The following is a 13,907-nucleotide window of genomic DNA, read 5'->3' on the forward strand; positions in this document are numbered from 1 at the left end:
CAAATAAGCACATGAAAATATGTTCAATATCATTAGCTATTAGGGAAATGCAAATTAAAACTTCCATGAGGGAGTGCCACACAGCTATCAGAATGACTAAAAATTCTTAAAGTGACAAAACCAAACCCTGGTGAGGACGCAGAGAAAGTGGATCCCTCATACATCACTGGGTGGGAACAAAGTGGTACTACCACACTGGAAGATAGATAGTTCAGCAGTTTCTTGCAGAACTAAACTTGTAAATTACTACACAACCCAGCAAGTGCACCCTTGGGCATTTATCACAAGGTAATGAAAATTTATATCACACAAAGCCTGCACAACAAATGTCCATAAACAAAATGCAATCGGCCCAGATGCCCACAGGTGAATGGTTAAACAAATATGGTATATCCAAGTGAAAGGCACAAACTACACAAAACAATCGGGATGAATCTCCAGGGAATTACACCAACTGAAAGAAGCCATACCCCCAAAGCTACATACTGTATATTTATATTTTTATAACATTTTCAAATGACAAAATTTTAGGTTTTGAGAGATTAATGGTTGCCAGGAGTTAGGAAGAGTGGGGAAAGGCACAGTAGTGAGAGATGGTGAGGTTATAAAAAGGCAACAAGACATATCATTGTGATATTGGAAATGTTCAGTATCTTGACTGTGGTGATAAATATGAAAACCTTCACACACACATACAAATGCAAGTAAAGCTGGGGAAATCTGAATAAGATGTGTGGATTTTGTCAATACCAAGGATTTCAATATCCTAGTTGTAGTATTACACTATTGTTGTACAAAATACCATTGGGGAAACTGGGTTTTCTGTATTATTTCTTTTTTTTTAATTTATTTAGCTACACCAAGTCTTCAGAGAAGGAAATGGCAACCCACTCCAGTACTCTTGCCTGGAAACTCCCATGGATGGAGGAGCCTGATAGGCTGAAGTCCATGGGGTCGCTAAGGGTCGGACACGACTGAATGACTTCACTTTCACTTTTCACTTTCATGCATTGGAGAAGGAAGTGGCAACCCACTCCAGTGTTCTTGCCTGGATAATCCCAGGGATGGGGGAGCCTGGTGGGCTGCCATCTATGGGGTTGCACAGAGTCGGACACGACTGAAGTGACTTAGCAGTAGTACACCAAGTCTTAGCTGGGCATGAGGGATCTTTTTTAGTTGCAGCATGCAGGATTTTTTTTTTTTTTAAGTTTAAGGTTTTTTTTTTTAAGTTTTTTTCTTAAGTTTTTTTTAAGTTCTTAGTTGTGGCATATGAGATCAAGTTCCCTGACCAAGGGTCAAATCCAGGGCCCCCTGCATTGTGGGGGTGGAGTCAGCCACTGGACCACCAAGGAAGTCCCTCTGTGGGACTTTCATGTCTTATGAAAAGTGTGAAAGTGTTGGTTGTTCAGTCGTGTCCAATTCTTTGCAACCCCATGGCCTGTAGCCTGCCAGGCTCCTCTGTCCATGGGATTCTCCAGGCAAGAAAACTGGATTGGGTTTGCCATTTCCTACTCCAGGGGATCTTCCTGACCCAAGGATTGAACCAAGGTCTCCTGCATTGCAGGCAGATTCTTCACCATCTGAGCCACCAGGAAAGCCCACTTATTTCTTATAACTGCATAAAAATCTAGAATTACAGCAAAATTTCAGTTAAAAAATATAGTGTCATCACACCTAAAAAATTAACATTAATTCTGATTATCTGAATGGCAGGATACATTTTAAAAGACCATAATAGGATAAACTCAAACAGGATGAAATGCATCTAGGAAAGTTGTATAACTGAGTGTAGTTAATTAAATCTGCGAGGGAAACCTGTTTATGGAGGGAGACCTAATGATTAGCTGTCCCAATGATTAGGGCACTTACCAAGGCTTTAAGGAATACACTCTGAGGTTGAATTTCTGGATATGTCTTTCTTCATGAAGGGCACACAGGCAGGACAACAGCAAATGTCCCACCTTTCAGGTCACTCCATTATGCTATGCAACAGTTTGCACCTGTGTAACTGTCTTCACCTAGCTGTGAAATTCCAAATCTAACTCCACTATCGGCAAAATACTGTCTCATTCCTATATGAAAATGAAAATTACTGCTTCCTTCTGAGCCCTATAAGCAACATCTTCAATATCTTTATTCCACTTGTATAGTATATTCCAAATTCTATCTTTGTTTCGCAGTAGTTTATGTCGCACACACACACATTGGGAATAAGATGGAAAATCAGTAATGCCAGTGAACTACTGATGCCAGGGTATGTTTAACTGGGTTACACAGAAAGTATGGCAGAGGACTTCCCTGATGGTCCAGTGGTTAAGAATCTGCCTTCCAAGGCAGGGGGCACGGGTTCAGTCCCTGGTCTGGGCACTAAGATCCCACATGCCGTGCAGCCAAAATTTTAAATTAACAACAACAAAAAAAACTAAGGTGGCACTACATGAGGAAAGATCCGTTTTATGCTAGGACACCAAACAGGGAACTCTAGTTTCAGCTCAACTCTGAGCGAGAGTGACTCCTTTCACCTATGAAAGGTTTTAAAATCCCCTCCAATTGTTTGAGAAGACACATGGTGGTCCTTAGAACGCAATTCAATGGAGAAAAAGAAAACTTTGTCATCCACCCAGCAATCTCATTAACAAGAAATGTCATCTAACAGCCAGGAGTAATATGTATTGAAGTCAAGTCTCTGAAGAAACCAGTTAATAGACACTCTCCCTGATGTAAATAAGCAAATACCAAAACAAAGAATACAGTTAAGGGACTTCCCTGGTGGTTCAGTGGTTAAGACTTCACTGACCAAGGCAAGAGGTGCAGGTTTCATCCCTGGTCAGGGAGCTAACATCCCACAGCTCTCACAGCCAAAAAACACAAAATGTAAGACCAAAGTAATATTGCAACAAATTCAATAAAGACTTTAAAAAAAATACTAAAAAAAATACAGCCAAGGGGGAAGAGGAGAGTAAGCTTGTAGTGTGAATGGGAAAGGCACATTAGCCACAGGGAGGAGGGTGCAAAATGGGGAAGTGTTTGCTCAGCCACACTGGATGAGAATTCTCACCAGAGCCGGAGTGAGATGTTGGAATATCTTCTGGTCATTTGGTTCCTTTGAATAGTTATGCTCTTGTCACTATAGAGAATTATTCTCTTTTAACAGTCTGACTCAGTATCTCAAGAAGGCCCATGGGGTGGAACCTCTTGGATTGTGTTTCCAACAAAAACTTGAGCTGGGTGACTGTGACCTGACTATTAAGATTTTGGTACTCAGTGTGGCAAAACTAGCTAAGCAACATTTTTTGCACAGAGCTGCATTCATGAAGCTGATCCCTTTTCCTTGTGGCCTGTTCGTTTTCTATTGCACTGTAATAAATTCCCACAAAGGCAGTATCTTAAAACAACACAGATTTATTATTGTCCAGTTCCATAGGTCAGGAATCTGAATCAGGTCTAACTGAGCTAAAATCAAGGCATTGGCAGAAGAGCAGGCTCCAGGGAAGACTGTTTTCTTGCCATTTCCAGTTGCTGGGACAAGGCCCCACCTTCTTGCGCACAGCCCCTCTTTCCTCCATTTTCAAAGCCAACAATGGCTGGTTAAGTCCCTTTCACATTTCAAATTTTTCCTGCCTCTTTGTCTGTCCTCCCATCCCTCTCTCCCTGGATCCAGGAAAGCTTCTCAGCTTTGAAGGACTCATATGATTAGATTGGGCCCAACCAATAATCCAGGATAATCTCCTAATCTCAAAATCCCATAATATTAATTGCATCTTAATGTGGGGGGAAAAAAAATCCCTTTTTCCACCGGAGGTAACATATCCACTGGTTTCCAGGAATTAGAGAATGGATATCTTGAATTCCCCTGGTGGTCCTGTGGTTAAGACTCTGTGTTCCCAATGCAGTGGGTAGGGGTTCAACCCCTGGTCCGGGAACTAAGAACCCACAAGCCACACAGTTAAATAAGTGTTTTTTGAAAAAGAATGTGGATATCACTGGGGGACCATCATTTTGACTACCACCACAGGGGGCTTGCACTTTAGGGGATACTGGTACTGCAAACTGACATGACATGTCTCTCAATTACAGTAGATTATTTCAAGAGAATCCCCTTGTATGTGATCTGAACAAAGAGCAAGGCTGAACTAGGACATGGCTGCTAAACAAGTTGCTGGCATCACATGCTGCCTAGTAACTAGTGCCCACATCCCAGCCTCAAAAAGTATGCAAACCAGTTCATGCCTCAGAAAAGTGGTCTATTGTTTCAGGATCTTGAAGTATGGTCTGGATCAGCAGCAGCACAAAACCTTGCAACCTATGCTCTACTGAACCAGAATCTGCATTTTAACAAGACACCCTCCCACCCCAGGTAATTCATAAACATTAAAGTTTCAGAAGCACTGGTATATAGAGGTTAAACTAACCCTTCTCAATCTTGGCTGCCCATTAGAATCACTGGGGAAGAGGCTTTTTAAGTTTTGAAATAATTTCAGACTTAACAGAAGAGTTGCAAAATAGAATAGAGAGCTCCCATATACCCTTCAGTCAGTTTTCCACATGTACATAACCAGGGAACAAATATGAAAAGGAAGATAGTAACATTGGCCCAACATCCATAATGAAGCCTCAGTTTTTATCTGAATGTCACAAATTTTCCCCTAAATCTCTTTCTTTCTTTCTCTCTTCCTGCCTTCCTTCCTCTCTCCCCTCCTTCCTTCCTTTTTCTTTTTTTCAGGAACCAATCCAGGTCCTACATTTAGTTGTCATATCTTAGTCTTCTCCAGTCTGTCCTCAGTCTTTCCTTGACATTTTTGACAGGTACAGGTTCGTTGTTTTGTACGATGTTCCTCAGTTTGGGTTCATCTCATATTTTTTCATGATTTGATAAGGTTGTACATTTTTGCCATGTACTCACAGGGAGTGTATGATGTTAACATATGTTATGACTGGTGGAGTTACCCTTGACCACTTGGTTAAGGCAGTGTCTTCACTATAAAACTACCATTTTCCCCTTTATAATTAATAAATAATTTAGGGGAAATACTGTGATACTGTGCAAATATTCTTTCTCCTCAAGCTTTTATCCATTAATTTTTGTATTTATTGGTGGATGATACTTGCAACAATCATTGCTATGATGTTCTAGTAGTAGTTTTTTATGTGTTAACTGGAATTTTGTAAGGAAGAGTTCTTCCCGCTCTACCATTTGTGGAGATTTGTAATATAACAGTGTGGACTCATAGAAATTTATTTTATTCTATCAGTGTTGATTATGTTACTCAAATTGTTCCATCTTCGGTTATTGGGAGTTATTTTGGATTTTGTGTGCTTTTGACTTACTTTCATCTCTCATTCTCTTTTCTCATGTTATTTTCATTAATAGACTTCTAATTTTAGAATAATTTTAGATTTATAGGAAAAAGTACAGACAGTAAGTACAGGGTTCTTGTAAACCCTTCACTCAGGTTCCCCTGATGCTAACATCTAATATAGTCATGATATACTTGTCAAGACTAAGAAACTAACATTGGTATATTACTTTTAATTAAACTCCAAACTTTACTTGGATTTTGCCAAATTTTCCATTGATACTCTTTTTTCCATGTCAGGTTCCAATCCAGGATACTTGTGGCATCTTGGCCCCCATCCTATTTTGAGCACTTCCTTCATTACCACAAGATGCTCCAAACTTTATTTTCTCTTCCCAGTTATAGAATAAACTGCTTCTCTAAGGAGTCTGGCCCAGGAAGTTTTTAAAAATCCCAGAGCCAAGGCAGCACCCTAGATTAATTAAGTCAGATTTCTGGCTGTGAATCCTGGCTGCTGCTGCTGCAAAGTCGCTTCAGTTGTGTCCAACTCTGTGTGACCCTATAGATGGCAGCCCACCAGGCTCTCCCGTCCCTGGGATTCTCCAGGCAAGAACACTGAAGTGGGATGCCATTTCCTTCTCCAATGCATGAAAGTGAAAAGTGAAAGTGTTTGTATTTTTACCAGCTCTCCAGGTGATTCCAATGTGCACTTGAGATTGAGAACCACTGACCTAGACCTTACTTCTGGGGCCTGAAAGACAGTTAAAACTATGAATGATATATGATATCACTTTTGCATGGAATCTAAAATACGACACTAAAGAACCTGTCTATGAAACAGAAACAGAATCACGGACATAGAACAGAATGGTGGTTGCCAAGGGGGAGGGGAAGGGGGAAGGGGTGGAGTAGGAGTCTGGGGTTAGCGATGTAAGGTTTTATAGATAGAATGGATAAGCAACAAGGCCCTACTGTATAGCACAGTGAACTATATTTAATATACTGTGATAAACCATAATGGAAAAGAATATTTAAAAAGAATGTACATATATATATGTATAACTGAATCACTGTGCTATCCAGGAGTAATTAACACAAAATTATAAATCAACTATATTTCAGTTAAAAAAAAACTATGTATGATAAATCCCGAAAGACTTGAGTGTATTTCCCAGTAGGCTCTTATGTTCCCTGAAGACAGGAGACTCTGTTTTGTTCATCTTTAATCAGCACCTAATCCAGAAACTGGCACATAGTGGGTGCTCAGAAATTTAGAATGAATGAAAACAAAATACGTGAACCAAATCTTGGTTCAGTGAAATTAGCCTCAGCCTAAATTTTTTTCTCCTCTGATTCCCATCTAATTCAGATGACCATTATATCTACTACTGTGGGCAAGATCCCTTAGAAGAAATGGAGTAGCCATCATAGTCAACAAAAGAGTCTGAAATGCAGTACTTGGGTGCAATCTCAAAAACGACAGAATGATCTTAGTTCATTTCCAAGGCAAACCATTCAATATCACAGTAATCTAAGTCTATGCCCCAACCACTAATGCCGAAGAAGCTGAAGTTGAACGGTACCATGATGACCTACAAGACCTTCTAGAACTAACACCAAAAAAAGATATCCTTTTCATCATAGGGGACTGGAATGCAAAAGTAGGAAGTCAAGAGATATCTGGAGTAACAGGCAAATTTGGCTTTGGAGTACAAAAAGAAGCAGGGCAAAGGCTAACAGTTTTACCAAGAGGATGCACTGGTCATGGCAAATACCCTCCTCCAACAACACAGGAGATGACACTACACAGGAGCATCACCATACGGTCAATACTGAAATCAGATTGATTATGTTCTTTGCAGCCAAAGATGGAGAAGCTCTGTACAGTAAGTGAAAAGAAGAGTGGGCAATAACTGCGGTTCAGACCATGAGCGCTTCATTGCAAAATTTAGACTTCAATTGAAGAAAGTAGGGAAAACCACTAGACCATTCAGGTAGGACCTAAATCAAATCCTTTATGATTATACAGTGGAAGTGACAAATAGATTTAAGGGATTAGATCTGATAGACAGACTGCCTGAAGAACTATGTACAGAGGTTTGTAACATTGTATAGGAGGCAGTGATCAAAATCATCCCCCCTAAAAAGAAATGCAAAAAGGCAAAATGGTTGTCTGAGGAGGCCTTACAAATAGCTGAGAAAAGAAGAGAAGCAAAAAAGCATAGGAGAAAAGGAAAGATACCCATCTGAATGCAGAGTTCCAAAGAATAGCAAGGAGAGATAAGAAAGCCTTTTTAAAGCAAACAGTGAAAAGAAACAGAGGAAAACAATAGAATGGGAAAGACTAGAGACCTCATCAAGAAACTTAGAGATAACAAGGGAACATTTCATGCACCAGTTCAGTTCAGTCGCTCAGTCATGTCCGACTCTTTGCAACCCCATGAATTGAGGCACGCCAGGCCTCCCTGTCCATCACCAACTCCCGGAGTTCACTCAGACTCACATCCATCGAGTCAGTGATGCCATCCAACCATCTTATCCTCTGTTGTCCCCTTCTCCTCCTGCCCCCAATCCCTCCCAGCATCAGAGTCTTTTCCAATGAGTCAACACTTTGCATGAGGTGGCCAAAGTCCTGGAGTTTCAGCTTTAGCATCATTCCTTCCAAAGAAATCCCAGGGCTGATCTCCTTCAGAATGGACTGGTTGTATCTCCTTGCAGTCCAAGGGACTCTCAAGAGTCTTCTCCAACACCACAGTTCAAAAGCATCAATTCTTCGGTGCTCAGGCTTGTTCACAGTTCAACTCTCACATCCATACATGACCACAGGAAAAACCATAGCCTTGACAAGACGGACCTTAGTGGGCAAAGTAATGTCTCTGCTTTTGAATATGCTGTCTAGGTTGGTCATAACTTTTCTTCCAAGAAGTAAGCGTCTTTTAATTTCATGGCTGCAGTCACCATCTGCAGTGATTTTAGAGCCCCCCAAAATAAAGTCTGACACTGTTTCCAGTTTCCCCATCTATTTCCCATGAAGTGATGGGACCGGATGCCATGATCTTCATTTTCTGAATGTTGACCTTTAAGCCAACTTTTTCACTCTCCACTTTCACTTTCATCAAGAGGCTTTTTAGTTCCTCTTCACTTTTTGCCGTAAGTGTGGTGTCATCTGCATATCTGAGGTTGCTGATATTTCTCCCGGCAATCTTGATTCCAGCTTGTGTTTCTTCCAGTCCAGCGTTTCTCATGATGTACTCTGCATAGAAGTTAAATAATCAGGGTGACAATATACAGCCTTGACGTACTCCTTTTCCTATTTGAAACCAGTCTGTTGTTCCATGTTCAGTTCTAACTGTTGCTTCCTGACCTGCATACAGATTTCATGCATAGATGGGCACAATAAAGGACAGAAATGGTATGGACATAACAGAAGCAGAAAATATTAAGAAGAGGTGGCAAGAATACACAGAAGAACTAACCACAAAGTTCTTAATGACCCAGATAACCACAATGGTGTGATCACTCACTTGGAGCCAGACATCCTGAAGTCAAAGGGGTCTGAAGAAGCATCACTACGAACAAATCTAGTGGAGGTGATGGAATTCCAGCTGAGCTATTTCAAATCCTAAAAGATGAAGCTGTGAAAGTGCTACGCTCAATATGCCAGAAAATTAGTAAAACTCAGCCATGGCCACAGGACTGGAAAAAGTCAGTTTTCATTGCAATCCTAAAGAAAGGCAATGCCAAACAATGTTTAAACTACCACACAACTGTACTCATTTTACATGCTAGCAAGGTAATGCTTAAATCATTCAAGCTAGGCTTGAACAGTATGTGAACTGAGAACTTCCAGATGTGCAAGCTGGATTTAGAAAAGGCAGAGGTACCAGAGATCAAATTGCCAACATCTGTTGGATCATAGAAAAAGCAAGAGAATTCCATAAAAACATCTACCTCTGCTTCATTGACTACGCCAAAGCCTTTGACTGTGTGGATCACAACAAACTGTGGAAAATTCTTAAAGAGATGGTAATACCAGACCACCTTATCTGCCTCCTGTGCAACCTGTATGCAGGTCAAGAAGCAGCAGTTAGAACTGGACATGGAACAACAGACTGGTTCCAAATAGGAAAAGGAGTAATGTCAAGGCTGTATATTGTCACCCTACTTAACTTACATGCAGAATACATCATGCAAAGTGCCGGACTGGATGAAGTAGAAGCTGGAATCAAAATTGCTGGGAGAAATATCAATAACCTCAGATATGTATATGATACCTCCCTTATGGCAGAAAGCAGAAAGGAACTTAAGAGCCTCTTGATGAAGGTGAAAGAGGAGAGTGGAAAAGCTGGCTTAAAACTCAACATTTAAAAAACTAAGATCATGGCATCCAGTCCAGTCACCTCATGGCAGATAGAAGGGAAACAAAGGAAACAGTAACAGACTTTATTTTGGGGGGCTCCAAAATCAATGCAGATGGTGACTGCAGCTGTAAAATTAAAAGATGCTTGCTCCTTGGAAGAGAAGCTATGACAAACCTAGACAGGATATTAAAAAGCAGAGACATTACCTTGTGGATAAAGGTCCATATCGTCAAAGCTATGGTTTTTTCAGTAGTCATGAATGGATGTGAGAGCTGGACCATAAGGAAGGCTGAGTGCTGAAGAATTGATACTGTTGACTTGTGGTGCTAGAGAAGACTCTTGAGCATCTCTTGAGAGATCAAACCAGTCAAATCTAAAGGATTTCAAGTCTGATTTGAATTCAACACTGAATATTCACTGGAAGGACTGATGCTGAAGCTGAAGCTCCAATAATTTGGCCATGTGATGCGAAGAGCCAACTCACTGGAAAAGACCCTGATGCTAGGAAAAATTGAAGGCAGGAGGAGAGGGGGACGACAGAGGATGAGATGGTTGGATGGCATCACCGACTCAATGGACATGAGTTTGAGAAAACTCTGGGAAGTAGTGAAGGACACGGAAGCCTGATGTTCTGCAGTCCATGGGGTCGTGAAGAGTCAGATATGACTGATCAACTGAACAACAACAGTTCCTATTTCACATTAGACCTTTGTGCCCTTCTGAGGTTTATGCCCACCACTAAGTCCTTAGGCAAATTTCCCCAGCAGAAAACCTTGCATGACTCCATACTGGCTTTCCCCTCATGGGGTCTGCTCTCAATTCCCCTCATTTGGATCCTCTTCTCTCACTTTTACCTCAATAGCCCTTCTGGCGAATGTGTCAGAAAAGGTAGAAACATCTTTATTACTTTCACTTCGTCTCTCCAACCTTTTCCTGTCCTGCTTATGTGCCAGCTTCTTCTGCATAGAACTAAAAGGGCACAGGCTCTGTGGGCACCCAAACCAGGATCAAATCCCAGTTCTCCAACTTACAAGATGTATACACTTGTGTAACTAACTGAACCTGTTTCCTAGTGCATAAAAGGGGATTATATCACCTCCTTTGCAGGACTGATGTGAGATGTCAAGAGAATGTTTTTACTCATCTAGCACACAGTGTGTGCTCATAAATGGCAGTCGTGATGGTCATCATTGTTGCTATTTTTATTACTATTATTACTGGTAGTGGGAATCAGTTTCTTGAATCACACAAATTACTTGAAAGGGACAGGGCAAGGCAAAATAATTCTAAAAAAGAGAGCAAGAACTCTACCCATCTCTCCCAAGGATCTAGAGTAAGCAATAGTTCATTTAGATGTTGCTGAAATCATTTCAGACTTCTACACAATTCAGAGGAAATGATCAAAATTGCATAAAGGTAACCTCAGCTAAAGGAAATATTTGCTGACACCACCACCAGTTTGCACAACCAACAGATGGTAAGTAACATGGGGTGGGCACCCTGACATCTTCAGAGTGCCTTTGTTTGCATAATCTCGTTTGACACCTCCCAACCTCAAGGTAGCTATTTTGACCATTTTACAGACAAGGAAACTGAAGTGATGTGATACATTCACTGAACTAGCACGTGATAAAAATCAAGACTCACCCACAGGTCCTTCTCACTCTGACATCCTTGTGGCTCCTACCACTGTTTTTTGGAGGGGGGTGAGGGGGGGAGCAGGGAGAGACAAGGATAGTGGTGGCTGTTTTTGTTTCTTTGTTTTTCTGTGCAAGTTTACAGGTATCAGAAGAGTACTCACCTCCAGGTCTGTTTAAAATAGTTTTCCTTAAAAGGCTGGACTGCCTCATTGAAGAAAATGTCAAATTAATAAATGGGTCAAGGAGATAAAAAAAAACATAAATTTCCTGTTTAAAAAAAATTAGGAAAAATATGCTGGCTTTTCCCCTTCTCATTCAGCCTCCCCATCTTCTCCCTTTGGCTTAGTGGAGGAGTAGTTTCCTGGCAAATTGTTTGTCCCACCAACTAATCAATCGATCAACTAACTAACCAATCAACCAACACGCTTAGCCTATTCTAGGGGCCATGGGGACACCAGGAAAGATGCCTAGGCCCTGCCTTCAGGCCAGTGTAGGAAACAGAAATAACGCACTGAAATAGAATACATGGGGTCAAGGGTCAAAGGAGAGAGGTGTGGTAAGGTTCTGCAGGAGCAGAGTCCCACCTGGAATGATGATGGGATGATGGGTTTAGAGTGGGGTAAGGAACTAGAGATCAAGCTTCTGGTGGAGAAGAACAATAATAAAGTCCAGGAGGAGGAAATGAGGGGGTTACATGCCAACTGTGAAGACAACAGCTGCCTGTGGCCTATACTTGTTTACAAGGAGCTGTAAGAAAGAGGATTGGGGCCTAAATACAGTGGGTCACAAAACAAAGAGCAAATTTACATATCACATGCTGAGACACAGAGCTATGAAGGGCTGTGAGCTACACAGGCATAAATTTGATGTTTAAGTCAGCTCCAAACATCTGCTAATCACCTTGGCACTGATTTGTTACCTGATTTAAACTAACTGGATGATTAGTTCTCAATGTTACCCCCAAAATAGAAAAGAAAGTATGAAAAAGAAAGTACTCAATACACCCATCAACAGTGCCAAGTGTCTCGTACCTTGATGTATTCAAATTAGAAATTTCTCGTAAATGCTGACAGGAAGAAACATCAAAAGCAAAAAAGCTGCGATTTCATAACAATAAAACATGTAGGTGCAAGCAGCCAGAAATAGAGCAGAGAAAATTATGTAATCTTAACTGGCAGGCAAAATGCTCCAAACCAAATACGTCTAAAAATGTTACAGAGTACCTGACCAGGAGAGGCATCCAATTTTTATGTCTTAGACCCAATATTAAGGTTGCAAAGTGTGTCTTCTTATTCGCCTGTGTTTTGTTAGAATCTTTGAGGCACAAACAGAAAGACTGAGATAATACTGTTTTGTGGCTTTTAAAACTCGGTAATGAAATGAATAATAAAATGCATATGGATCTCTGCTCACCTTCAAACTATTTGTTCTGATGCTTTATCTTTCTAGATTGCTCTGATGAATTTAAGAGAAGTTTCTTAATAGAACGCAGGCCTTTTCTTTGTGGGGATGGAGGATTAGGAAAGTGAAAAACCTTTTTAAAAACAGACATAAGGTGGTCTATGCATATATTACAACCCCAAACCCTGGGAAAGCATTTTTCAGTTTCTTAACCTATAGTTGAGTCCCAGACTATTGGCAGTATTCTAAATAATACTTACCCACAAACAAACAAGGAATCAAGGCGTAGGAAAACCACATGGTAAGACTTGTCTTGATTTCTTCTAGAATCATTTTGAGGGTCGGTGTTTGGCAGACTCAGCTTGACCTGGAATGTTGTTTCCTTCCAGAATGAAGTGTGCTTTCCATCTCAGCCATCCTTGCTTTGGGACACAGATGTTGGAGCTGAGTCTGAGTTGCTGTAAAGCCTGAATTGTTCTGGAAAGAGGAGCCAGCCCGGACAGCTCTGAAGAGGCGGGCTGTGCAGCACCCTCCTTTCTGCCTAAACCTAGATATTGCGTCAAGTGGGAGTGGCCTAGGAGAGTTCCAGAGAAAAGGTACCTGGGAAGCTTAAGAATCAACGTGGTGAGGGGAATTCCCTGGTGTCCAGTGGTTATGACTCTGTGCTTCCACTGCAGGGGGCACAGACTCGATCCCTAGTCGGGGAACTAAGATCCTGAATGTAAGTAGTTATTAGTTTTTTTTTTTTAATAAAAAATCTGCCTGGATCACAGGCTCTAACCTGGGGGACCCTGGATAGACCTCTAGAGGTCTCCTTGGCAGTAGCAGGCAAGATTATCTGAGCCTCTCATCAAATAGCTGTTCTTTTTCACAAGGCTCCCTCTTGTGAGTTCATTGGAGGTGGGCACTTTTTTGCTACATCTCCACTTCAGAAGTAGAGATGTTTAAAAGAAAAATTTTTTAAATATCTTTTTGAAAGTCAGGAGATGAAGAATATATAGCTTCATATTTGTTTGCATTTGCAAAAAGAAAACCCGGAAGGAGAGAGAGAAACTACCAAGGTTGTTTATCTTGGGGCAAAGGGAGTAGGAATTGGGAAGATGGAGGAGAAAAATGGGAACCAGACTCTTTCCAGTAACTTTCGTTTGGGGAATTTTAAAAACTGTTTTTATTGTGGTAAAATACACATAAAATTTACCATCTTAACC

The 13,907-nt window shown here is 41.0% G+C and overlaps 1 protein-coding gene across 1 annotated transcript in view; it reads right to left on the minus strand.

The window, feature by feature from the left end:
- IL20RB (interleukin 20 receptor subunit beta) overlaps window positions 1–13,032 on the minus strand; it is a 35,963-nt gene extending 22,931 nt beyond the window's left edge. Inside the window, exon 1 of the mRNA XM_068987613.1 lies at window positions 12,960–13,032. Within this exon, the coding sequence (XP_068843714.1) occupies window positions 12,960–13,032 (73 nt within the window). The remainder of the gene's footprint in view (window positions 1–12,959) is intronic.
- Between the last annotated feature and the right edge of the window lie 875 nt (window positions 13,033–13,907).

This window comes from Capricornis sumatraensis, chromosome 1, assembly GCF_032405125.1.
Source record: "Capricornis sumatraensis isolate serow.1 chromosome 1, serow.2, whole genome shotgun sequence".
NCBI lineage: Eukaryota > Metazoa > Chordata > Mammalia > Artiodactyla > Bovidae > Capricornis > Capricornis sumatraensis.